Source organism: Bombina bombina, chromosome 1, assembly GCF_027579735.1.
Source record: "Bombina bombina isolate aBomBom1 chromosome 1, aBomBom1.pri, whole genome shotgun sequence".
Lineage (NCBI taxonomy): Eukaryota > Metazoa > Chordata > Amphibia > Anura > Bombinatoridae > Bombina > Bombina bombina.
The window spans coordinates 1576366231-1576391468 of NC_069499.1; the positions used below are offsets into that span (position 1 = coordinate 1576366231).

At 36.3% G+C, this 25238-nt stretch overlaps 1 protein-coding gene across 1 annotated transcript in view; it reads left to right on the forward strand.

The window, feature by feature from the left end:
- The window catches only part of PMP22 (peripheral myelin protein 22), a 44533-nt gene extending 21703 nt beyond the window's left edge, over window positions 1-22830 (forward strand). The window contains exons 3-5 of the mRNA XM_053710169.1: window positions 11568-11664; window positions 14926-15066; window positions 21370-22830. Of these exons, the coding sequence (XP_053566144.1) occupies window positions 11568-11664; window positions 14926-15066; window positions 21370-21533 (402 nt within the window). The 3' untranslated portion in view covers window positions 21534-22830. The remainder of the gene's footprint in view (window positions 1-11567; window positions 11665-14925; window positions 15067-21369) is intronic.
- Window positions 22831-25238: the final 2408 nt, after the last annotated feature.

Consider the following 25238-nt stretch of genomic DNA (forward strand, 5'->3'; position numbering starts at 1 on the left):
CTATACAAGCTGTACATAGGTATATAACTGTACTAGCAATACCATCACTATGCAAGCTGTACATAGGTATATAATTGTACTAGCAATACCATCACTATACCAGCTGTACATAGGTATATAACTGTACTAGCAATACCAGCACTATACAAGCTGTACATAGGTATATAACTGTACTAGCAATACCAGCACTATACAAGCTGTACATATGTATATAACTGTACTAGCAATACCATCACTATACAAGCTGTACACAGGTATATAACTGTACTAGCAATACTATCACTATACAAGCTGTACATAGGTATATAACTGTATTAGCAATACCAGCACTATACAAGCTGTACATAGGTATATAACTGTACTAGCAATACCATCACTATACAAGCTGTACATAGGTATATAACTGTACTAGCAATACCATCACTATACAAGCTGTGCATAGGTATATAACTGTACTAGCAATACCATCACTATACAAGCTGTGCATAGGTATATAACTGTACTAGCAATACCATTTCTATACAAGCTGTACACAGGTATATAACTGTACTAGCAATACCAGCACAATACAAGCTGTACACAGGTATATTACTGTACTAGCAATACCATCACTATACAAGCTGTACACAGATATATAACTGTACTAGCAATACCATCACTACAAGCTGTACATATATATATATCTGTACTAGCAATAACATCACTATACAAGCTGTACACAGGTATATAACTGTACTAGCAATACCATCACTACAAGCTGTACATATATATATATCTGTACTAGCAATAACATCACTATACAAGCTGTACACAGGTATATAACTGTACTAGCAATACCAGCACTATACAACCTGTACATAGGTATATAACTGTACTAGCAATACCATCACTATACAAGCTGTACATAGGTATATAACTGTACTAGCAATACCATCACTATACAAGCTGTACATATGTATATAACTGTACTAGCAATACCAGCACTATACAAGCTGTAGATAGGTATATAACTGTACTAGCAATACCATCAATATACAAGCTGTACATAGGTATATAACTGTACTAGCAATACCATCACTATACAAGCTGTACATAGGTATATAACTGTACTATCAATACCAGCACTATACAAGCTGTACATAGGTATATAACTGTACTAGCAATACTATCACTATACAAGCTGTACATAGGTATATAACTGTACTAGCAATACCAGCACTATACAAGCTGTACATAGGTATATAACTGTACCAGCAATACCAGCACTATACAAGCTGTACATATGTATATAACTGTACTAGCAATACCATCACTATACAAGCTGTACATAGGTATATAACTGTACTAGCAATACCATCACTATACAAGCTGTACATAGGTATATAACTGTACTAGCAATACCATCACTATACAAGCTGTACATAGGTATATAACTGTACTAGCAATACCAGCACTATACAAGCTGTACATAGGTATATAACTGTACCAGCAATACCATCACTATACCAGTTGTACATAGGTATATAACTGTACTAGCAATACCATCACTATACAAGCTGTACATAGGTATATAACTGTACTAGCAATACCATCACTATACAAGCTGTACATAGGTATATAACTGTACTAGCAATACCATCACTATACAAGCTGTACATATGTATATAACTGTACTAGCAATACCAGCACTATACAAGCTGTACATAGGTATATAACTGTACTAGCAATACCATCACTATACAAGCTGTACATAGGTATATAACTGTACTAGCAATGCCATCACTATACAAGCTGTACACAGGTATATAACTGTACTAGCAATACCATCACTATACAAGCTGTACATAGGTATATAACTGTGCTAGCAATACCAGCACTATACAAGCTGTAGATATGTATATAACTGTACTAGCAATACCAGCACTATACAAGCTGTACATATGCATATAACTGTACTAGCAATACCAGCACTATACAAGCTGAACATAGGTATATAACTGTACTAGCAATACCAGCACTATACAAGCTGTACATATGTATATAACTGTACTAGCAATACCATCACTATACAAGCTGTACACATGTATATAACTGTACTAGCAATACCATCACTATACAAGCTGTACATATGTATATAACTGTACTAGCAATACCATCACTATACAAGCTGTACATAGGTATATAACTGTACTAGCAATACCATCACTATACAAGCTGTACATATGTATATAACTGTACTAGTAATACCAGCACTATACAAGCTGTACATTGGTTTATAACTGTACTAGCAATACCATCACTATACAAGCTGTACATAGGTATATAACTGTACTAGCAATACCATCACTATACAAGCTGTACATAGGTATATAACTGTACTAGCAATACCAGCACTATACAAGCTGTACATAGGTATATAACTGTACTAGCAATACTATCACTATACAAGCTGTACATAGGTATATAACTGTACTAGCAATACCAGCACTATGCAAGCTGTACATAGGTATATAACTGTACCAGCAATACCATCACTATACCAGCTGTGCATAGGTATATAACTGTACTAGCAATACCATCACTATACAAGCTGTACATAGGTATATAACTGTACTAGCAATACCATCACTATACAAGCTGTACATAGGTATATAACTGTACTAGCAATACCAGCACTATACAAGCTGTACATAGGTATATAACTGTACTAGCAATACCATCACTATACAAGCTGTACATAGGTATATAACTGTACTGCAATACCATCACTATACAAGCTGTACATAGGTATATAACTGTACTAGCAATACCAGCACTATACAAGCTGTACATAGGTATATAACTGTACTAGCAATACCATCACTATACAAGCTGTACATAGGTATATAACTGTACTAGCAATACCAGCACTATACAAGCTGTACATAGGTATATAACTGTACCAGCAATACCATTACTATACCAGCTGTACATAGGTATATAACTGTACTAGCAATACCATCACTACACAAGCTGTACATAGGTACATAACTGTACTAGCAATACCATCACTATACAAGCTGTACACAGGTATATAACTGTACTAGCAATACCAGCACTATACAAGCTGTACATAGGTATATAACTGTACCAGCAATACCATCACTATACCAGCTGTACATAGGTATATAACTATACTAGCAATACCATCACTATACAAGCTGTACATAGGTATATAACTGTACTAGCAATACCATCACTATACAAGCTGTACATAGGTATATAACTGTACTAGCAATACCATCACTATACAAGCTGTACATATGTATATAACTGTACTAGCAATACCAGCACTATACAAGCTGTACATATGTATATAACTGTACTAGCAATACCATCACTATACAAGCTGTACATAGGTATATAACTGTACTAGCAATACCAGCACTATACAAACTGTACATAGGTATATAACTGTACTAGCAATACCATCACTATACAAGCTGTACATAGGTATATAACTGTACTAGCAATGCCATCACTATACAAGCTGTACATAGGTATATAATTGTACTAGCAATACCAGCACTATACAAGCTGTACATAGGTATATAACTGTACTAGCAATACCAGTACTATACAAGCTGTACACAGGTATATAACTGTACTAGCAATACCATCACTATACAAGCTGTACATAGGTATATAACTGTACTAGCAATACCATCAGTATACAAGCTGTACATAGATATATAACTGTACTAGCAATACCATCACTATACAAGCTGTACACAGGTATATAACTGTACTAGTAATACCATCACTATACAAGCTGTACACAGGTATATAACTGTACTAGCAATACCAGCACTATACAAGCTGTGCATAGGTATATAACTGTACTAGCAATACCAGCACTATACAAACTGTACACAGGTATATAACTGTACTAGCAATACCATCACTACAAGCTGTACATAGGTATATAATTGTACTAGCAATACCATCACTATACAAGCTGTACATAGGTATATAACTGTACTAGCAATACTATCACTATACCAGCTGTGCATAGGTATATAACTGTACTAGCAATACCATCACTATACAAACTGTACATAGGTATATAACTGTACCAGCAATACCATCACTATACCAGCTGTACATAGGTTTATAACTGTACTAGCAATACCAGCACTATACAAGCTGTACATAGGTATATAACTGTACTAGCAATACCATCACTATACAAACTGTACATAGGTTTATAACTGTACTAGCAATACCAGCACTATACAAACTGTACACAGGTATATAACTGTACTAGCAATACCATCACTATACAAGCTGTACATATGTATATAACTGTACTAGCAATACCATCACTATACAAGCTGTACATAGGTATATAACTGTACTAGCAATACCATCACTATACAAGCTGTACACAGGTATATAACTGTACTAGCAATACCATCACTATACAAGCTGTACATAGATATATAACTGTACTAGCAATACCATCACTATACAAGCTGTACATAGGTATATAACTGTACTAGCAATACCATAACTATACAAGCTGTACACAGGTATATAACTGTACCAGCAATACCATCACTATACAAGCTGTACACAGGTATATAACTGTACTAGCAATACCAGCACTATACAAGTTGTACATATGTATAACTGTACTAGCAATACCATCACTATACAAGCTGTACATAGATATATAACTGTACTAGCAATACCATCACTATACAAGCTGTACATAGGTATATAACTGTACCAGCAATACCATCACTATACAAGCTGTACATAGATATATAACTGTACTAGCAATGCCATCACTATACAAGCTGTACATATGTATATAACTGTACTAGCAATACCAGCACTATACAAGCTGTACATAGGTATATAACTGTACTAGCAATAGATACCAGCACTATACAAGCTGTACACATGTATATAACTGTACTAGCAATAGATACCAGCACTATACAAGCTGTACATAGGTATATAACTGTACTAGCAATAGATACCAGCACTATACAAGCTGTACATAGGTATATAACTGTACTAGCAATAGATACCAGCACTATACAAGCTGTACATAGGTATATAACTGTACTAGCAATAACATCACTATACAAGCTGTACATAGGTATATAACTGTACTAGCAATAGATACCAGCACTATACAAGCTGTACACACAAATATATAACTGTCACACATGACACTTATTAGGAATTGGGATTTGACAATATTAATTTACAAGAAAACAATGAGGACTTCTTAAAGGGACACTAAACCCGAAAAAATTATTTCATGATTCAGATAGAGAATACAATTTTAAACAACATTCCAATTTGCTTCTATTATCTAATTTGCTTCATTCTTTAGATATCCTTTGTTAAAGAAATAGCAATGCACATGGGTGAGACAATCATACGAGGCATGTATGTGCAGCAACCAATCAGCAGTTACTGAGCATATCTAGATATGCTTTTCGGCAAAGTATATCAAGAGAATGAAGCAAATTAGACAATAGAAGTAAATTAAAAAGTTGTTTAAAATGGCATGCTCTATCTAAATCATGAAAGAAAAAAATTGGGTTTAATGTCCCTTTAATCTGGTAGAAATCCCCACTGTCTGCTATAGTCATCAGCTAGTAAAAGAATTCAGGAGACTAGTAAACATTAGAGTTGATTAGTAACTTTGTATTCTCTTGACTAGTAATTTTTTTCAGCATGAAAAGTAAACTTTAGGTTTGTGTTATTATAATCTGTAGACAATATACGCATCATTTATTCTGTTACCTTTATACCAATAGCTGCAGTCAAGACAAAATATATTAACCAATATGTGTGTAATTGTCAAAATGCTATGTTATAGTTTTTCTGCTGATTCACCAGTAGTAACCAGCTAAGTTTTGTTTTTTTGCCAGGAAATGTAAAAGTGTTATATTTTCTAACAGTAAATTGGAGTTAGGATATGTGTGTGGGCGTTTAATTGCACTAGAATAGGAGAACAATGTGTATAAATATATTATTTATAATATAGAGGACACAAAAGGGAAAGCTGTGTGCTGCTTAAACATTATATCCTACAGCTCCATAATCATAAGTCAGGCAAGAAACTGTAATTTGTTCATAAGGATTGGTATAAAATATTCCTTTACATATTCTTGCTGTTAATATAGTAAAGCTAAAATGCAAACAAAAAGAATTTGTGGCTACTGCCCCATGTGGTCAGTTTTTTTTTGTCTCTTCTGCAGCTGCAGATGTAGGGCGGGCACCATAACCTGAAACCCTACACAGTACAGCTGTCCCAAAACTAAGTCTGCTGCTAGTTTGTGTGAAATGAGATTTTACATTAATTGGTCTGGAGAAAGGGAGGAGGTGTATGATCTGGTATAAGAAAAGAGGAGGGTGTATATGATTTGGTATTAGGGAAGAGGAGGGGGTGTATCATCTGTTATTAGGGAAGAGGAGGGGTTGTATGATCTGTTATTAGGGAAGAGAAGGGGTGTATCATCTGTTATTAGGGAAGAGAAGGAGGTATATCATCTGTTATTAGGGAAGATAAGGGGGTGTATCATCTGTTATTAGGGAAGGGGAGGGGGTGTATCATCTGTTATTAGGGAAGAGAAGGGGGTGTATGATCTGTTATTAGGGAAGAGGAGGGGTTGTATGATCTGTTATTAGGGAAGGGGAGGGGGTGTATCATCTGTTATTAGGGAAGAGGAGGGGGTGGATGATCTGTTATTAGGGAAGAGGAGGGGGTGGATGATCTGTTATTAGGGAAGAGGAGGGGTTGTATGATCTGTTATTAGGGAAGGGGAGGGGGTGTATCATCTGTTATTAGGGAAGAGGAGGGGGTGGATGATCTGTTATTAGGGAAGAGGAGGGGGTGTATGATCTGTTATTAGGGAAAGGGAGGGGTTAAATGTTTTGGTATTAGGGAAGAGAAGGAGGTGTATCATCTGTTATTAGGGAAGAGGAGGTGTATGATCTGTTATTAGGGAAGAGGAGGGGGTGTATGATCTGTTATTAAGGAAGAGGAGGGGGTGAATAATCTGTTATTAGGGAAAAGGAGGGGGTGTATGATCTGTTATTAGGGAAGAGGAGGGGGTGTATGATCTGTTATTAGGGAAGAGGAGGGGTTAAATGATTTGGTATTAGAGGGAAGAGGAGGGGGTTAGGATCTGTTATTAGGGAAGAGAAGGGGGTGTATGATCTGTTATTAGGGAAGAGAAGGGGGTGTATGATCTGTTATTAGGGAAGAGGAGGGGCTGTATCATCTGTTATTAGGGAAGAGAAGGGGGTGTATCATCTGTTATTAGGGAAGAGAAGGAGGTGTATGATCTGTTATTAGGGAAGAGGAGGGGGTGTATGATCTGTTATTAGGGAAAGGGAGGGGTTAAATATTTTGGTATTAGGGAAGAGAAGGGGGTGTATGATCTGTTATTAGGGAAGAGATGGAGATGTATGATCTGTTATTAGGGAAGAGAAGGAGATGTATGATCTGTTATTAGGGAAGAGGAGGGGGTGTATGATCTGTTATTAGGGAAGAGGAGGGGGTGTATGATCTGTTATTAGGGAAGAGGAGGGGGTGTATGATCTGTTATTAGGGAAGAGGAGGGGGTGTATGATCTGTTATTAGGGAAGAGGAGGGGTTAAATGATTTGGTATTAGGGAAGAGGAGGGGGTTAGGATCTGTTATTAGGGAAGAGAAGGGGGTTATGATCTGTTATTAGGGAAGAGAAGGGGGTGTATCATCTGTTATTAGGGAAGAGAAGGGTGTGTATCATCTGTTATTAGGGAAGAGAAGGGGGTGTATCATCTGTTATTAGGGAAGAGAAGGGGGTGTATCATCTGTTATTAGGGAAAGGGAGGGGTTAAATGATTTGGTATTAGGGAAGAGGAGGGGGTTAGGATCTGTAATATTGCCCAGTGCTTTGTGAGAATAGATGTAGGGTGAAAGCAGTGCACAAACTGCTTCATAAATCTTTTTGCTAATCTAGGAAAAAAATATTTTGACCCTCGTTAATATGTATCATTAAAAACATCAACTTCTCCTTGCATGGATATTAACCCTTAAAGGGACACTGATCCCAAATGTTTTTCTTTCGTGATTCAGATAGAGCAGCAATTTTAAGCAAATTTCTAATTTACTCCTTACTCTTGCTCTCTTTATTTGAAAAAGAAGGCAGCAAAGCTTTTTTTTTTGGGGTTCAGGACTCTGGACAGCACTTTTTTATTGGTGGATGAATTTATCCACCAATCAGCAAGGACAACCCAGGTTGTTCACCAAAAATGGGCTGGCATCTAAACTTACATTCTTGCATTTCAAATAAAGTTACCAAGAGAATAAAGAAAATTTGATAATAGGAGTAAATTAGAAAGTTGCTTAAAATTTCATGCTCTATCTGAATCACGGTAAAGAAAAAAAAATGTGTTCAGTGTCCCTTTAAGATGCCCAATGCATTGCTGACATTTCAGGACTCATGTTTATTGGTTAATGGGCAGTTTACTGTGTAATTGTTCCCTGGCTGTGTACTGGGAAGATTAAATGTCCTCTGGCAGACTGAACATTGCTGGCATGAAATGAGAGTTGCAGACATTAAAGTCATTTTTTATAAATGCACAGTATAGCTTAGACATTATGTGTAAAGGATTTGTTGTAGGATACATGTTTTAAAAGGATTTAAAGTTGTCATTTAATTGTATTAATGTGCTGTCTAGTGTCTGCTTTACTTCTTGAAAAGGCTTTTCACTATATGTGTCATCTCTTTTACTGAGGACATTTGGGGACAGATATTGGCAAGCTCCTGTACTGATCAAGCAATTACTGTGTATGTTGGCGAGCCATTGTTATTAGATTTTCATGTAATTTTTAGTAACTGACACACAAGCTAGCTCTCCAAATACTAGTAAGTCAGCCCCATAGAGTATGTTGTGTTTTTTTACTCACTTTTTGAATTTGTCGTGACTCGTGAAGCTAGGAGACTGTGTGCATTTAGGGTGCACTTATCCAAGCAGGGGTGGTCAACCTTGTCACTCCAGAGGTTTTGGAACTACATTTCCCATGATGGTCAGACACTGGGCATCATGGAAAATGTAGTTTCAAAACTTCTGCCACGCCAAGGTTGAGCACCCCTCGTTTATACTGTAGATTTAATCTATTTGCTGTATATAACATTTTTTCTGTTGTTAAAGGGACATCATTTTATAAAACAAGTTGGGATAGAGACAAAATATAATAATATGTACTTTAATTAGTTTACCTGCAAATTTATACTGCAGTGCCTCGCCATTAACCCTTTCTTTTTAGTTTCTGAATTGTAAAGCTCTATCTCCCCCCACACATTTCTTTCTATGGCTGTATCTATATCTATTGTTGCTTTGGTAGAATACAAAAATGCATAGGGATTATCTGCTGGAGCATGCCTAGAAGCTGTAAACTCAGTTGAAATACAATGCCTGTGTCTAAACACTGATAAGGTGGGTGGAGTTGGCTGCTCCAGGCAGCTTAGCTATGTAATTCATTTTGCTTATTTTTGAAAATTATTTTAAAATACTTGCCAGCAATTTTTAAACAATTTTTTATGCAAACTATTTTTAATTAATTAGCCCTTTTAGGATATGAACAGATCTCAACCTGTTTTATGTCCCTTTAGAATAACTTGTACATCAGGGGTCGACAAATCTGTTTAAAGTTTTGGAGCCATTAAGAATATTTAGGAGTCAGACATAATTTTAGGAGCCAGACAGTGGTATTTGTATACAGATATTGGGAGAATAACCCAAAAAGTTAGGAGCCAGGGGTATTAGTCTAGGAGTCAGTGGCCGAGCCCTGTTTTTGTTCCATATAAAACATATTTCATAAAAAGTTTAAATTTTGTTTTTTTTAGAAAAGGATGTTGTCTATAAACTTATTTTTTTTTCATGTGTTATTTGTAAAACGCTTTTATTCATCTACCAATCCAATTGTTAAATTTGTCCCCATCATATAGTAAGCATTGGATACCTAGGTATACATTCTGCAAATAAATGTTAAATTCAGTTTCACTTTAAAAAACGATTTTACTTAAAGGGACACTGAACCAAATTGTTTGTTTTGTGAGTCAGATAGAGTAGCAATTTTAAGCAACTTTCTTATTTACTCCTATGATCAATTTTTCTTCATTCTCTTTCTATCTTTATTTGAAAAAGAAGGCTTTTTTTGGTTCATAACTCTAGCCAGCAAGAACAACCCAGATTGTTTACCAAAAATTGGCCGGCATCTAAATTTACATTCTTGAATTACAAATAAAGATACCAAGAGAATGGAGAAAATTTGATGATAGGAGTAAATTAGATAGTTGCTTAAAATTTCATGCTCTATCTGAATCACGAAAGAAAAAAAATTGGGTTCAGTGTCCTTTTAACATTTTGCATTAAAAATAGTCATATCATGTTTAACTGCTGCTGTTTCATACACTTGATCTGCATTATACAGTTCTAGTTAAAGTAAACTATTTTTCTGATATTAGGTAACTGTGGCCAGAATATTCTGTAAAATGTAAATATTAATCCCATGAATTATACTGCTCTAACATCTGACCAATACAAATGGTTAACACACATGTTTATTGATACACAGCACAAAATGAGCAGCAATCTTGCAATATTTACCCATAGCATAGCGTATAGTATAGTATAGTATAGTATAGTATAGTATAGTATAGTATAGTATAGTATAGTATAGTATAGTATAGTATAGTATAGTATAGTATAGTATAGGACTATACTACTTCATTTTGAAGCCAAATTGTCACAGACAATGAGCATCCTTTACTGATTCAGGATAAAATTGCACCTGAACTGGATGCAGGTTGGGTTAGTTTAGAGTTAAAGAGATATTAACATATTATGTGCATAGCAGATATCAGAAAGCATTGGTTTTCTGCATAAAAATAAAACCATGACAAACGTTTAAAACGTTTTTTGGCAAAATTTGTAAACTTTACAAATTCAGGACAGTCTAGGGATACACCCCTTGAAAACTTAGTTTTTATTGTTGCAGCCAATCAGAAGCCAGATGTAAATGAGCTAAGCAGTCACAGTATAACATAGCAGGTCATACAAAATGCAGCATAGTTACGTACTTCTGGTAGTGGCAGAAGCACAGTATTCAGTAATAGATTAGATGACAATCATGCACACATTATACAATAAATGTATACTGCATTTTTCATGTTTGATTTTGTGTTTAATACCCAAGTCAGAGCTCCCCAGAGGAGAGATGCAGGTTCTTCCTGGTTAGTTTCAAAGTAAAGACATACAGATATAAGTAACTATTAGTCTCACAGATGATCCCTTGCCAGGTCTGCCATGTGCCCTCTCGCACTTCCTAAACTGTTCCCTCCCACTCCTGCACAAATTCCTCTCCTGGTATTTTGCAAAAGGTTAAACACCCCCCCCCCATAATATCCCTATCCATTATTAGTCTACAGAACAGTCTGCCTTGCGGTATGAAGGTCTCTCACATCTGCAGAGCTGCTCTAACTCTATGGACATTATTTTTTCTCCATCAGAGCTGGTTGGTTGGCAATGGCTACTCGGCAGATCTGTGGCAAAACTGCAGCGGAACCGCTACAAGTACCTGGCAGTGTCTCTCTGCTTCCAATAATGGTGAGTAATGGATATATCTATGTACATACGTACTGTATACATATATACTCACACTTCTCATCTATCTATCTCTCTATTATCTATCTATCTATCTATCTATCTATCTATCTATCTATCTATCTGTATGTCTATCTGTCTATCATCTATCTCTATCAGTCTGTATGTCTGTCTGTCTTCTTGTCTGTCTGCTTGTCTCTCTATATAGTAATGAGGACATAAGTATTATAAGCAATACACTGCCCCCCTGAAAAGAGAGAGCACCTGTTATTTGATACCTCATGGAAGGGGCATTTTATATCATGCACAGGGGGTTGAAAAGTATAAGTTGATAATGAAATAAAAATAGATTGTATAAACACTGCATAAATATTTTAAATGTTAAAATATAGATAGCTGGATACTATTTTATGACTTTCCAATGTTTTAATAGGTGTAGTTCTGACTTTTTCTTTACTTTCTTCACATTAATCTCTTAAATGTAACCAGTACTGCTTTACAAGTCCTGATTGGCTAGTGAAACCCTTTTGTTAAATAAGGGAGGGCGGAACATATCTGTTATGTATGATAATGTATGATAGGCTGATGCCTATCTTGTATTATGGGGACATAGTATATGCACCTGCTCCGCAAACTCACCTTAATAAACTAAATACGTTATATAACTCGTTCTGCCGCTTTGTGCTACAATGTAACTACAAGACCCACCATTGTGACATGCTAAAAGAACTAAACTGGCTGTCGCTGGAATCCAGACGCACCCTCCATCTTTCCTGCCTTGTCTTTAAGAGCCTTTCTGGGAAGCTCCCACCCTACCTCAGCAGAATGCTCTCCCCTGCTATTCCCACCTCCTATAACCTCCGATCCAATAACAGCACATTATTTAGCTTGCCTCAATACAAAAAGAAAGCAGCTCGATCCTCCTTTTCCTACAGAGCACCACAATTATGGAATAACCTCCCGCACACTTTCAAACCTTCCCCAAGCCTAATATCCTTTAAGAGATCCCTCTCTACATATCTAAAAACAGAATGCTCCTGTCATGGTTGATTAAATATTTTGTACCTGCTCTATGTTAAATGTTTGCATATATTGTGTATTATTATTGTTTTTGTATTTTATTGTACCCTATTGTAACAATGCAATGTTTTGTGGTCCCAGGACATACTTGAAAACGAGAGAAATCTCAATGTATCCTTCCTGGTAAAATATTTTATAAATAAAATAAAATAAATAATAGAGCATATTCCATTTGGGCTCAGTTGGGGATATTATTACTGCCCACTTTTTGTTGCATATAAATACAGGGAGGCTATAGTTATTATAAATACTTGTAGCACAATGACAAAGCTATAGTTCTACTGGAACCATTTATCTCATTTGGGATAGGGTGGTGTTTGTTAAATCAAACAGATAAGATTCAAGCATTTGATAGTGTCCTGTCAGTATCACTGTAATCAGCTGAAATGCTTATATATATACAGTATATAGTAACTATTTTTCCTTTATCTATGAGAAAACCACTTCAAAATAACAACCAAGATGTGTGTTTATAGTACCCCCTACTGGTGAATCAAAAGTACTACATCATGCACTAATTACACATGTCCTAAACGTTTTAGGGACATACCATGCAGGATCAGTGATGAGTATTTTTTAGTAATAATCTGTCTCCTAACATTTTTGATTATTCTCCATGTTTTAATAAGGGACATGAAACCCATTTCTTTGATTCATGGTTCAGATAGAACATAACATTTAAACAACTTTCTAATTTACTCCTATTATTAAATTTGATTCATTTTTTGGTAACCTTTGCTGATTGGTGGCTGCACATATAAACCTGTTGTCAATGGCTTATTGATGTGTTCAGCTAGTTCCCAGTAGTGCATTGCTACTCCTTCAGCAAAGGATACCAAGAGAATGAAACAAAAATTATAATACAGGTATAAGTAAAATGGAAAGTTGTTTAAAATTGTGTTTCATATCCCTTTAAAATTACATTAAACCTTGTCAGACTTCCAACAAAAAAATTGTGGTAGAATTTTTTCTGTTTCTTGCTCAGTCCGAGATTTGAAATAAATGTGTCAACCCCTTGTGCTAAGCGATGCAGTTGCTTTACAGTAGTTCTGCACAGGATGTGGCCACGGCACTGCTGCTGCTTTGTAGGTCCTTACTTAGCTATTTACATATAACCTGTGATTGGTTAGGAAGGCAGGGAGTTGTATACAATGTAAGCAATTTGTGTTATCATTCCCACTGCTAAGCATAATAAAAAAAAGGTCTTTATAAAACATTTCTGTAGCTATTTCTTTATGTCTTCATATAATACAACTTCATTATTAAGTTAACTGTTAGCATTTATTTACATTTCCAAGGCCCCGGTCACCAAACCAGTTACTCCAGCAGTCTGTGTGCACCTCTCTGGCAGCTAAGAATACAAGAGATGTGTCATTTAATATTACAGCTGCTCCAGGTAGGCACAGAGCTTACATAGGTGAATAGCTCCATTTGCTTGTTTATTTATTTTGCATCATTCTAGAAGCTCTGCTCGCAGACAGTTGTCTTTCCTTATTTCAGCAGCGTTGGCATGGAGATAGATGCCTAGGGCAGTATGGCTTAATACCTTGGTCAAGCCATCTGGCATTCACCGGATTAGGGACTTGCAACAACAGGGAGACAGATACAATAGAAAGTAAAAGTAGGGTGGCTCTTAAAGGTTGCCTTAATTAAAGGGATATTAAAGTAAATTGTGTCAAATAGTGGGTATTTTAAATCTATTACACTATGGTTTTTTATTTTTGTTCTTTAAAGGATGCAATGATTTGGTTTGGTGTTGGAGTGGCATGTCACTGCACTGTGCAGTAGAGCAGTAGGTTTCTTATCATTCAGTGGAGCAGACTGTCCCAAGGCATAAGATTGGCACCACTATGAGTTTCTTGTTATTTTTAATACCATTTTAAACACCTTAACTGTTTAAGCAAATTTGAGATTAACATCCCTTTAAATTTGAAGCCAAAGATCTGCCCAATTCACTCTCTCTAGAGAGAATCTTTATAGGACTTCTGTCCTGTTTATTAGCTCTGGTGTGTTATACATAAGCTGTGAATACATGTTACTGTCTCACAACGTCTTTTCACTGTCACCTTTCTTATGAATTTGTGCAGCAACCTTTCTCAGCCCTGTGACTCTAAACAGGACTGGCCAATATAAGTGCCGTCTTCTTGGATGACATAAACGCTGATCTTTCTCTTGTTTCTCCAGAATGGCTCCAGGCTGTGCAGGCGATGATGATCCTTTCAATTATCTTCAGTGTCCTGTCTCTGTTCCTGTTCTTCTGCCAGCTCTTCACACTAACAAAGGGCGGGCGCTTCTATCTCACTGGCATCTTCCAGGTCCTTGCAGGTATGTAAAATAATCTGTATTTCCTGCTATTATCTCCACACGTACCTAACTGAAAGCTGTTTACCAAGGTGTGAAGGGTAGGGTCAGGAATGTGCACGTCTTGAGCACTATATGGCAGCAATGTTTGCAACGATATTACACTTATAGTGCACGTGCACACTCCTGTGCCTACCCCAGTTAGTTCTCATGGAAAGGAACTATGTTTAACAAAGGAGGCTAAAGAAAAAGAAGTAAATTGGAAAGTTTTATTTAAATTTGTGCACTGTATGAAAGTTTTATGTAAATTACCTTATCCCTTTAAGTTTAAACGTTAGAAGGAAATATGGGCAGATGTGATTGGTCCTTAACTGTTAACAGAATGTAGGTTTTTATAGGTGGAAACACTTGTAAAGCAGCAGTATATTTTAGCCTGGTCCAACTAGGGCTGTGCCTAGGGCAGCAGGATAGTTTTATGGCATGGCACCTTAACATTCTCTAAATTATTTATTTATTGGTTCCATGAGAAGTCAGTGACCCCTGGTTATCTTGCAAGGGTGCATGACCCCTCCGTGCCCTCTGGCCTTTTATTGTGGTACTTGAATGAGGCTAATTTCAGCTGATATTATTGTTGTTGGGGCATTATGGGGAACAGCAGATTTATATTTCAGTGCCTAGGGCAGCACAAAATAGGCAGCAGGGTAATTATAATTGATATAATATTTGACAGAGCTGATGGGGCCTATTTATCAAAGGTCTTGCGGACCTGATCCGACAATGCGGATCAGGTCCGCAAGACCTCGCTGAATGCAGAGAGCAATACGCTCTCCGTATTCAGCATTGCACCAGCAGCTCACAAGAGCTGCTGGTGCAACGCCGCCCGCTGCAGACTCGCGGCCAATGGGCCGCCAGCAGGGAGATGTCAATCAACCCGATCGTACTCGATCGGGTTGATTTCCGGCGATTCCTGTCCGCCTGCTCTAATGAGGCAGACAGGAATCGCCGGAAATCATGAGGCGGACAGGGTTATGGAGCAGCGGTCTTTGTGACCGCTGCTTCATAACTGGTGTTTCTGGCGAGCCTGAAGACTCGCCAGAAACATGGGCTCCGTTCAGAGCTTGATAAATGGGCCCCGATAAATCATCTGCTACTTGTACTGAGTGGAAATAAACCATGAAATGATTCTAAGATTCAGGTTTTTATGAAGTGAATGTCTAAAGCTCTGAGCCGCATTTCAGTCCGGAGAATTAGAACCCTATTCATGTTGTGTTTGGCATCACGGCTGGTTTGATCTCCGGATTACCATCTTGCCGTGCTGTTACATTTCGGGATGGTGACTCACGCAGGGATCTGTAATCCCACAGCTGATTATTCACATGGTCTGACTCACAGGCTGCGCAGTGCTGTATACACAACAGGACAACCAGCTATTTCTCCGCATGAAAGGCGAGGCTGTGTCTTATTAAAGAGGCATCACACACATTGCTGTTTAAACATTATACAAGTTTATTATTATTATGTTTATTGGGAAATATACGTTTTCATTTCCTGTGAGTTTTCATCACCTTCTTAATAGGGATATGTGTCAGGGGGTTTAAAGGGACATCATGATGACAGGGTGTGCAATGAAAAAAAATTCTCATGATGCCCTTTGTTGAAGAGTGAACCAAGGTGCAACAATTTATAACATTGCTACAAACACTGTTGCAAACATGTGCACGCTCCTGAGCTCTTAGCCTACCTAACCTTACTCTTCAACAAAGGATACCAAGGTAACAAAGCACATTTGATTACAGAAGTAAATTGGAAAGGTAATTTTTTTTTTTTTTTAAATTGCACACTCTATTTGAATCATGAAAGTCTAATGTCGACTTTACTGTCCCTTTAAAGTTTTTGTAATATATGTGTTTAATGATTTGCATTGAAAACAGTTTAAAAGCATTAAAAACTTTGAGCCAAATGTCTATTGTTTGCCCCTGAGCTATAGCCCATACAAAGCCTTGAGTGTCTTTATCTCATCGCCTTTACTGTGACTACAAATGTCAGATTTATATCACAGCAAAAGTGAGGAAATGATGAGAATACAGAGCAACATTCATCATTATAGAGAAACACTCGGTTTAATAGCCTGTTATATATGTCACATAATTATACTGAAAGCCCTTACAAGATTCCATTATGTTTCCAATTCTTTATTTAATCCCAGTTTGTATCAATACTTGACAACTGTCCCGATTTTCCCAGGACAGTCTTGGTTTTTTTCCTTCTGTCCCATGGTATAAATGTCCTAGGAGTCTGCCCTGAGCTGTGAGCTTGACTAGAATGCCTGACTGTGAGAATAGGACTTAAAGGTCTTAGTATTATGTATATATTTGTCTGCACCATGTGACATCCGAGTCTACTGCGCTTTAACATAGATCAGCAGAATAATAACATGATGTATCTGGTGAAACTCTTGCAGTTTACAGATTTGGTTGAATAATATTTTAGGCATGTTTTTGTGCAGTTTGCTTTGGATGTTTTGGGGGGTCAATACCCCACTAATCTACCCCTTTTAATGGTTTGCTGCTTTATGTGTTGGCAAGTAATCAAATACTGCTCCTGACTGTCTCAGCAGCTGTGACAATGCATTATAGTTACTGAATAAGAGTTTAACTTTTGCAGGGGTGAAACAGTTACAGATGATCATTCATGTAATAATGAAATGCTGTGATTAAATAGAAAATTACATTAATACAGTTTATATCACATACAATAGTTTGCAGACTTTTGCTGCTGTTGGCAGTAAGTTAAACACATATCTGCAGTCACCATATATATGTGCACCACGTTAATCAGAGTAAATGTTCATCTGTCCTGCCCCGCGACCGTAGGTGCTGCTGGCACGACAATTGCTTTGTCTTCCATCACTTGCCCTTGACACAGACCGTCTTGTTTTTTTGTAAATGTCGGTGCACTGAAAGTGGGAGTTCTGGGCTCTGCAATACAATGACGCTTGCTGCGCTATACCCACTCATGCATATTATGGGAACAAAGCGCGCCTTGTAAAAGCACAGCGTTATCAAAGGCTTCGGATATGTAGGTGTCCTGTAGACTGTTCCGAAACACAAGAAAGGAATTGATAATGTAGCAGAAAAGAAAAGGGTCTTTATTTAGCAAATACTGAGGTGGATAATAAACAACATTAATTTCAGCCTTTTGGGGCTTCTCTGAAGTTGTGAAATTCTTTAGTCAGCAAGTGAAAAGCAGAAGATGAAAGGGACGAGGAGGATTTATTGTAGCAAAGGAAAAAAAGACAAATTGAGATTTTGTTTTACACATTGTTAAATAACGAGAAAGACATTGTTTTGATTCAGACAGAGCGCACAATTTCCAAAAACTTTTCAATTAATTTCTTGTCATATTTACTTTTTTCTCTTGGTCTCATTATTTGTTTTAAACTATCCCTTTAAAGGAAAATAATTCTGTTGCAATTATCTCCCAGTTGTGGGGCAAGTTAGTTCATTGCCATCATTAGATATCCGCATTCAAACATCGATCTGACACACTTGAAGTCTGTCCTCCAGTTCACACTGTGACCCTCATTTATCATATTGTGTTTAGACAAGGTTCCCAGGTAGGGAACCTGGCCAGTCATATTAGGGACAAGCTGGGTCAGAAAATTGTGCAAGCAATAGCTGCCCCCTACTCTCATGTAACCATTTGCCTGAGAGCAGCACTTGTCTTCCCGGATGAACGAGTCTGGGATGTTTCATATTTACCCCCAATGAGGGGTTAGAGAGGCTTTGTACAAACTTCTTGTTGGGCACTCAGAAATCTAATGCCAAATATGGTTCTGTTACACTAAAGCACCAAAATGTTATTAACCCTACAAAACCCAGATCACAAATATACTGTGTTAAAGAATTCCTATAGACTCTAAAGTCAGGTGACTTGCAAGTACAATAGTATTATCTTTTAAATATCTAATGATACCTCACTTACAATAGATTTCAGTTTTTACAAGGAGACCTTTGATTAGTTTTTATTTAAAACATAAATATTAACACAAACATTTTCTTGTAACATATTTGTGTCGATATGCTTGTGGATCAAAATATTAAACACCATGTTTAAAAATATATCTAAATTGTTTAAAATATTAACTGTTGTTTTAATTGTTTTAACCAGGACAGTCCCAGGAAAACCAGGACAGTTGACAATTATACAAACTAGGAAATAGTTTAAAACTTGGCAGCCCTTCAGCTATTGTACAGAATATAAATTCAGAATTGAATCCACTTGGCATGAATATAACAGTTTGTTTATGGGAAGCTAGACTTTATATTAATGCTTCCCATGTCCTGTAAAACTTGGCTCTGTGGTCCATTCTAAATACATAATGTGCTCCCCAAGCAGCTACAGTAAATGGTGTAGTAAGCCAAATACCCATTACACACTCTAGAACTACGGATGAAAACATTATGCAACTGACCTTCCGTGTTGTATAAACCCATTAATGATTTTTGATCAGAGGAATCTAAATTCACATGATGAATAGGCTAAGCCAAACACCAATCTATATTCACATGAAGAATAGACTAAGTAATGACAAACACCAGCTGCCAAAAGGAAGCAATCAAAGGCACTCGCACAACCAGTTTAGGAAGCTTGTACCAGTTGGCATTGAGTTTGGGGTAAATATCTCTGCTAGATTTGCCTCTTATAAAACCAATAAGGCGGAGCTTGACAAATTTGTTCAAAATCTAGGAGTCAGAAACTTTTGGGCATTAGATATTATCACAATAAATGCTAATTTGTATTTCACAGCTGTAAGGCCTAGAAAGGATCCAGGCACACCAAGCTAAATATTAGGTACGGCTGGTGTGGGTGTCTTGGGGACTATAATTTTAAACCTTGATATATTAACACATGACCTTAAAGGGACACTCAGGTCAAATTAAACTTTCATGATTCAGATACAACATGTAATTTTAAACAACTTTCCAATTTACTTCCATTAAAAAAAATGTGCAGTCTTTTATATTTACACTTTTTAAATCACCAGCTCCTACTGAGCATGTGCAAGAATTCACAGACTATACGTATATGCATTTGTGATTGGCTGATTGCTATCACATGGTACGGGGGGGGGAGTGGAAATATACATAACTTTGAAATGTGTTAGAAAAAAACCTACTACTCATTTGAAATTCAGAGTAAATGCTATTGTATTGTCTTGTTATATTGCATTTGTTGATTAAGCAAATCTACTGTGTTTACTGGTCCTTTAAGAGGGGCTTTTGTGTTTTATTGGGGACAATTAAATAAAATATCTTGCAAATATTACACACCAAAATAAGTCATCCCTAGTTTTAAAACTTGGAAGTTTCCGGTGAATAAAGAGTTAGGTCAGCTGAATCCATGGGAACTGTTCTGACCAATGATAGTTTGTTCTTTTTTTTGAAAGTTCCATTCAACTATCAATAATAAGGGTGGACTTAAAGGGACACTAAACCCAAACAATTTGAAACAACATTCCAAATTACTTCTATTATCTAATTTGCTTAATTCTTTAGATACCCTTTGTTGAAGAAATAGCAATGCACATGAGTGAGCCAATCACACGAGACATCTGAGCAGCCACCAATCAGCATCTACTAAGCCTATCTAGATATGCTTTTCAGCAAATAATAACAAGAGAATAAAGCAAATTAGATAATACAAGTAAATTAGAAAGTTGTTTAAAATTGCATTCTCTTTCTAAATCGTGAAAGAAAAAAAACGGGTTTCATGTCCCTTTAAAGCAACAGTCAAATCAAAATTAAACTTTCATGATTCAGATAGGGCATGCAATTTTGAACAACTTTTCAATTTACTTTTATCATCAACTTTACTTTGTTCTCTTGGTATTCTTGTTGAAAGCTAAGCCTAGGTATGCTCATATGCTAATTTATAATTCCTTAAAGGCTGCCTGTTATCTCAGTTCATTTTGACAGTTCTTCGCAGTTATACACTGCTATTTCATGTGTGCCAAATAAATAACATTGTGCTCACTCCCGTGGAGTTATTTATGAGTAGGCACTGATTGGCTAAAATGCAAGTCTGTTAAAAAAAACTGAGATAAGGTGGCAGTTTGCAGAGGCTTAGATACAAGGTAATTACAAAGGTAAAAGGTGTATTAATATAACTGTGTTGGTTATGCATAACTGGGGAATGGGTTATAAAGGGATTATCTATATTTTTAAACAATAAACCACTTCATGTAGACTATCCCTTTAAGTGAAATGTTTACAGCAATATTTCACCACAATTTAACTAAACTAATGAATGTTTTGTTCTCCTCAGGACTGTGTGTAATGTCTGCTGCCTCCATCTTCACGGTGCGGCACCCGGAGTGGCAGATATCTGCTTCCTCTAGCTATGGTTTTGCCTACATCTTGGCGTGGGTGGCTTTCCCTCTTGCCGCTGTTAGCGGTATCATCTACATCATCTTGAGAAAGCGTGAATAAACAAATAAGTGACGTACATCGAGGGAGAGAAAAACCAAAAAAACAAAAATGAAAAGGGGAATAAAGAGAATCGAAAAACCAAACATTACAATCAGCCTCCCCTCACCAAATGAGAGAGTGGTGGGGGCAGGTTCCTGTGTTAATTGAAGATGTAAATAGTATCTATGGTTTAAAAACCTATTTATAACACTTTTTACATATATGTACATAGTATTGTTTTGCTTATTTTCTGTCATTAAGCTAAAAAAAAGTACTTGTGTCTACTGCAAATATATAAACATGTTGTGGACATATCTAAAACAAAGCAAGATTCTTTATGTGTGCCTTACAGCTGAAATCAAACAGTCTTAATCAGATTGCAGTCATGCGTTTGTGTAGCCGGGGTAAGCACAGTTGGCCTTCCTTGTCAGAAACAAAATGGACGCCGCTGCAACGAGAGAGGCATATCGTAGCAGCTGTTTTTGACATGAAGATGGGCACAACATTTCTTTGTGAGGCCTCCAGGTCTATACACATGAGAGAGGCTAGGACCTGGTGGCCATTATAGCAGTCTGATTGGACAGCAGCAGTTTCTATAGGAGGGCGATTTTAAAAATGGCTGCTGATAAGTGCACTGATACTGCCAAATACAGCAAATATGTTTAGGGAGAAAACTGCCATAAAAACATGGTGGTTTAACGCCTTTTTGGGCATTTTAAAGAAAGCAACATTGTTCAATATGGTCCATCTGCCTTTATGGGGCCCACAACAGATTACAAAGCTCACTCACTGAATGCACCGTCATGGGTGCCCAGTGTCTGCTGTGCCATAGCTTTCAGTGCAGTATTTTGTGGTTCCTAAAGGGGGTGCCTGTATTTCTTGATTTACCTATTTTCTGCCAGAGGTTCCCCGTCCCGCAAGCTGGCCTATAACAACTGGATATAACTTGTTCCAAACTAAGAACTGACAAAGAAAATACAGATCTGTTTAAAAGATTACAGTTTTTATTTTTATTTTAACCAATGCGCATGTATTATACGTATATATAAATGTATATGAAAAAATATAAGGCAGCCAAATTTGTTTACCAAAATGTTTTACTGATGTAGAAATTAACTTGTTTTTAATGAATCCTGGCTGAAAAATATAGCAAATATATTATAGTTTGATTTAGTCCCCACCCTATGTAGGTTAAAAAAACACAGAAGTGGTGCTATATTATTAATGTTTTATCATTCCTTATATTTTAACTGCTGTGTAACTTCTGACCCAGTAACATTTTTTTTTTGAGAATAAAAACATGAAAACTCTGCTTTTACGTGACTGTTTTTTTGTTTTTATTATAAGTGATGTTAAACAGTAAATACACACTAAACATAATGATGTATTCAAAAGCAAAGATTATCTAGATGTGTTTTTACAATTATATTAGAGGGTTTTAATATTAAAGGGATACTAAACCCAATTTTTTCCTTTTGTGATTCAGATAGAGCATGCAATTTAAAGCAACTTTCCAATTTACTCCTATTTGCAATTGTTCTTTGTTCTCTTGCTATCTTTATTTGAAAAAGAAGCCATCTAAGCTATTTTTTGGTTCAGACCCTGGACAGCTTTTCTTTATTGGTCGGTTAAATTTATCCACCAATCAGCAAGAACAACCCAGGTTGTTCACAAAAAATGGGCCGGCATATAAACTTACATTTTTGCTTTTCAAATAAAGATATCAAGAGAATGAAGAACATTTGATAATAGGAGTAAATTAGAAAGTTGCTTAAAATTGCATGCTCTATTTGAATCATGAAAAAAAATGGGTTCAGTGTCCCTTTAAAGATATGTGTAAAGGTTTAGTTTCTATAAAGTAATGGGCACTGCCAGGTTTAAACTAGTTTTCTATTTATTACTGCTTGTTTAAACACTGCTCTATGGAATCCCTTATTTTACTGCCTGTTTCATATCTGTCCCTAATTGTTTTGAGCAGGGAAAATAGATAAGGGGAAACTTAAGTTCAAACATGGCAACACATTACTTTATAGAAACTCAGTGGAATTTAGAAAAAAGGGAACAAAATAAATATTAAACGTATATTGCAATCTCATACTGTTTTTCCTTTAAGTTGCTGAAGGCATATTGGGTGTGACATTTCAATAGCAATCTATTTTAAAGTCATTAGATTCTAAATGTAATTATTAGGTGGAATATCTGCTTTACAACAAAAAAACTGACACATTTTAGGGAATAAAAACACAATATGATAATAGCAACTGTTAATTAATTAAATACATAGGCCTCCATTAGATATGCAGCGTCGCCCGCAAAATCCTCCGCCACCAGTTTTTACGCGATTTTAGTATTACATACACGGCGTAGCATACAAGCTCGCAATTATTACTCCCATAGGCTAACATGGGACCACATCGTAAATCGGTATCCAATATCCAGCGAAAGGCCTTACGTGGTGAAAATGGAGAAATCTTACTCCATTTTTACCTCGCCATAAAAGGCAGCCGTAGCAGGGCTTGCGCTGAGTATGGGAGCACCGTAACTCCTGAAAATGCCTAACGCATGCGCAATGTCTATCTACCTGTCAACCGCAATCCCCACCGCAATAACTAATAAAGTCTATTAACCCCTAAACTGCCATAGCCCACAACGCAAGTAATAACTAAATTATTAACCCCTAAATCCGCCAACCCCAACATTGCAAACTACCTCTTAAAACGATTAACCCCTAATCCGCCATTAACCCACAACGCAATAAACCTATTCAAGTATTAACCCCTAAACCACCATAGCCCACATAGCCTATTAAATGTATTAACCCCTAAACCTAAGTCTAACCCTAACACCCCCCTAAATTAAATATTATTTAAATAAATCTAAATAAACTTACTATTATTAAAGGGACAGTATACACTCATTTTCATATAACTGCATGTAATAGACACTACTATAAAGAATAAGATGCACAGATACTGATATAAAAATCCAGTATAAAACTGTTTAAAAAACTTACTTAGAAGCTCACATTTTCATATAACTGCATGTAATAGACACTACTATAAAGAATAAGATGCACAGATACTGATATAAAAATCCAGTATAAAACTGTTTAAAAAACGTACTTAGAAGCTGTCAGTTTGGCTCTGTTGAAAAGGTAGTTGGAAAGCCCACTGCAAGTGGGAAATATCAGACACTCCCCCCTCCCCCTTCTTTTGCATATGAAAAGACCCTTTACACAAACAGGAGCAAGCTGGAGAAGATGGCTGATGGTATTCAAATAAAACTTTGGGACTTGGTTAGGAGTCTGAAAATCAGAGCAATGTTATTTAAAAATAAGCAAAACTAAACATTAAAAAAAAAACTTGATGGGCTGTATAAATAGATCATCTACAAAACATTTATGCAAAGAAAAAATGAGTGTATAATGGCCCTTTAACTAAATTATTCCTATTTAAAACTAAATACTTACCTATAAAATAAACCCTAAGATAGCTACAATATAATTAATAATTACATTGTAGCTATTTTAGGGTTTATTTTTATTTTACAGGCAACTTTGTATTTATTTTAACTAGGTAGAATAGTTATTAAAGGGACATTATACACTCATTTTTTCTTTGCATAAATGTTTTGTAGATAATCTATTTATATAGCCCATAAAGGGTTTTTTTTTAAATTAATGTATAGTTTTGCTTATTTTTAAATAACATTGCTCTGATTTTCAGA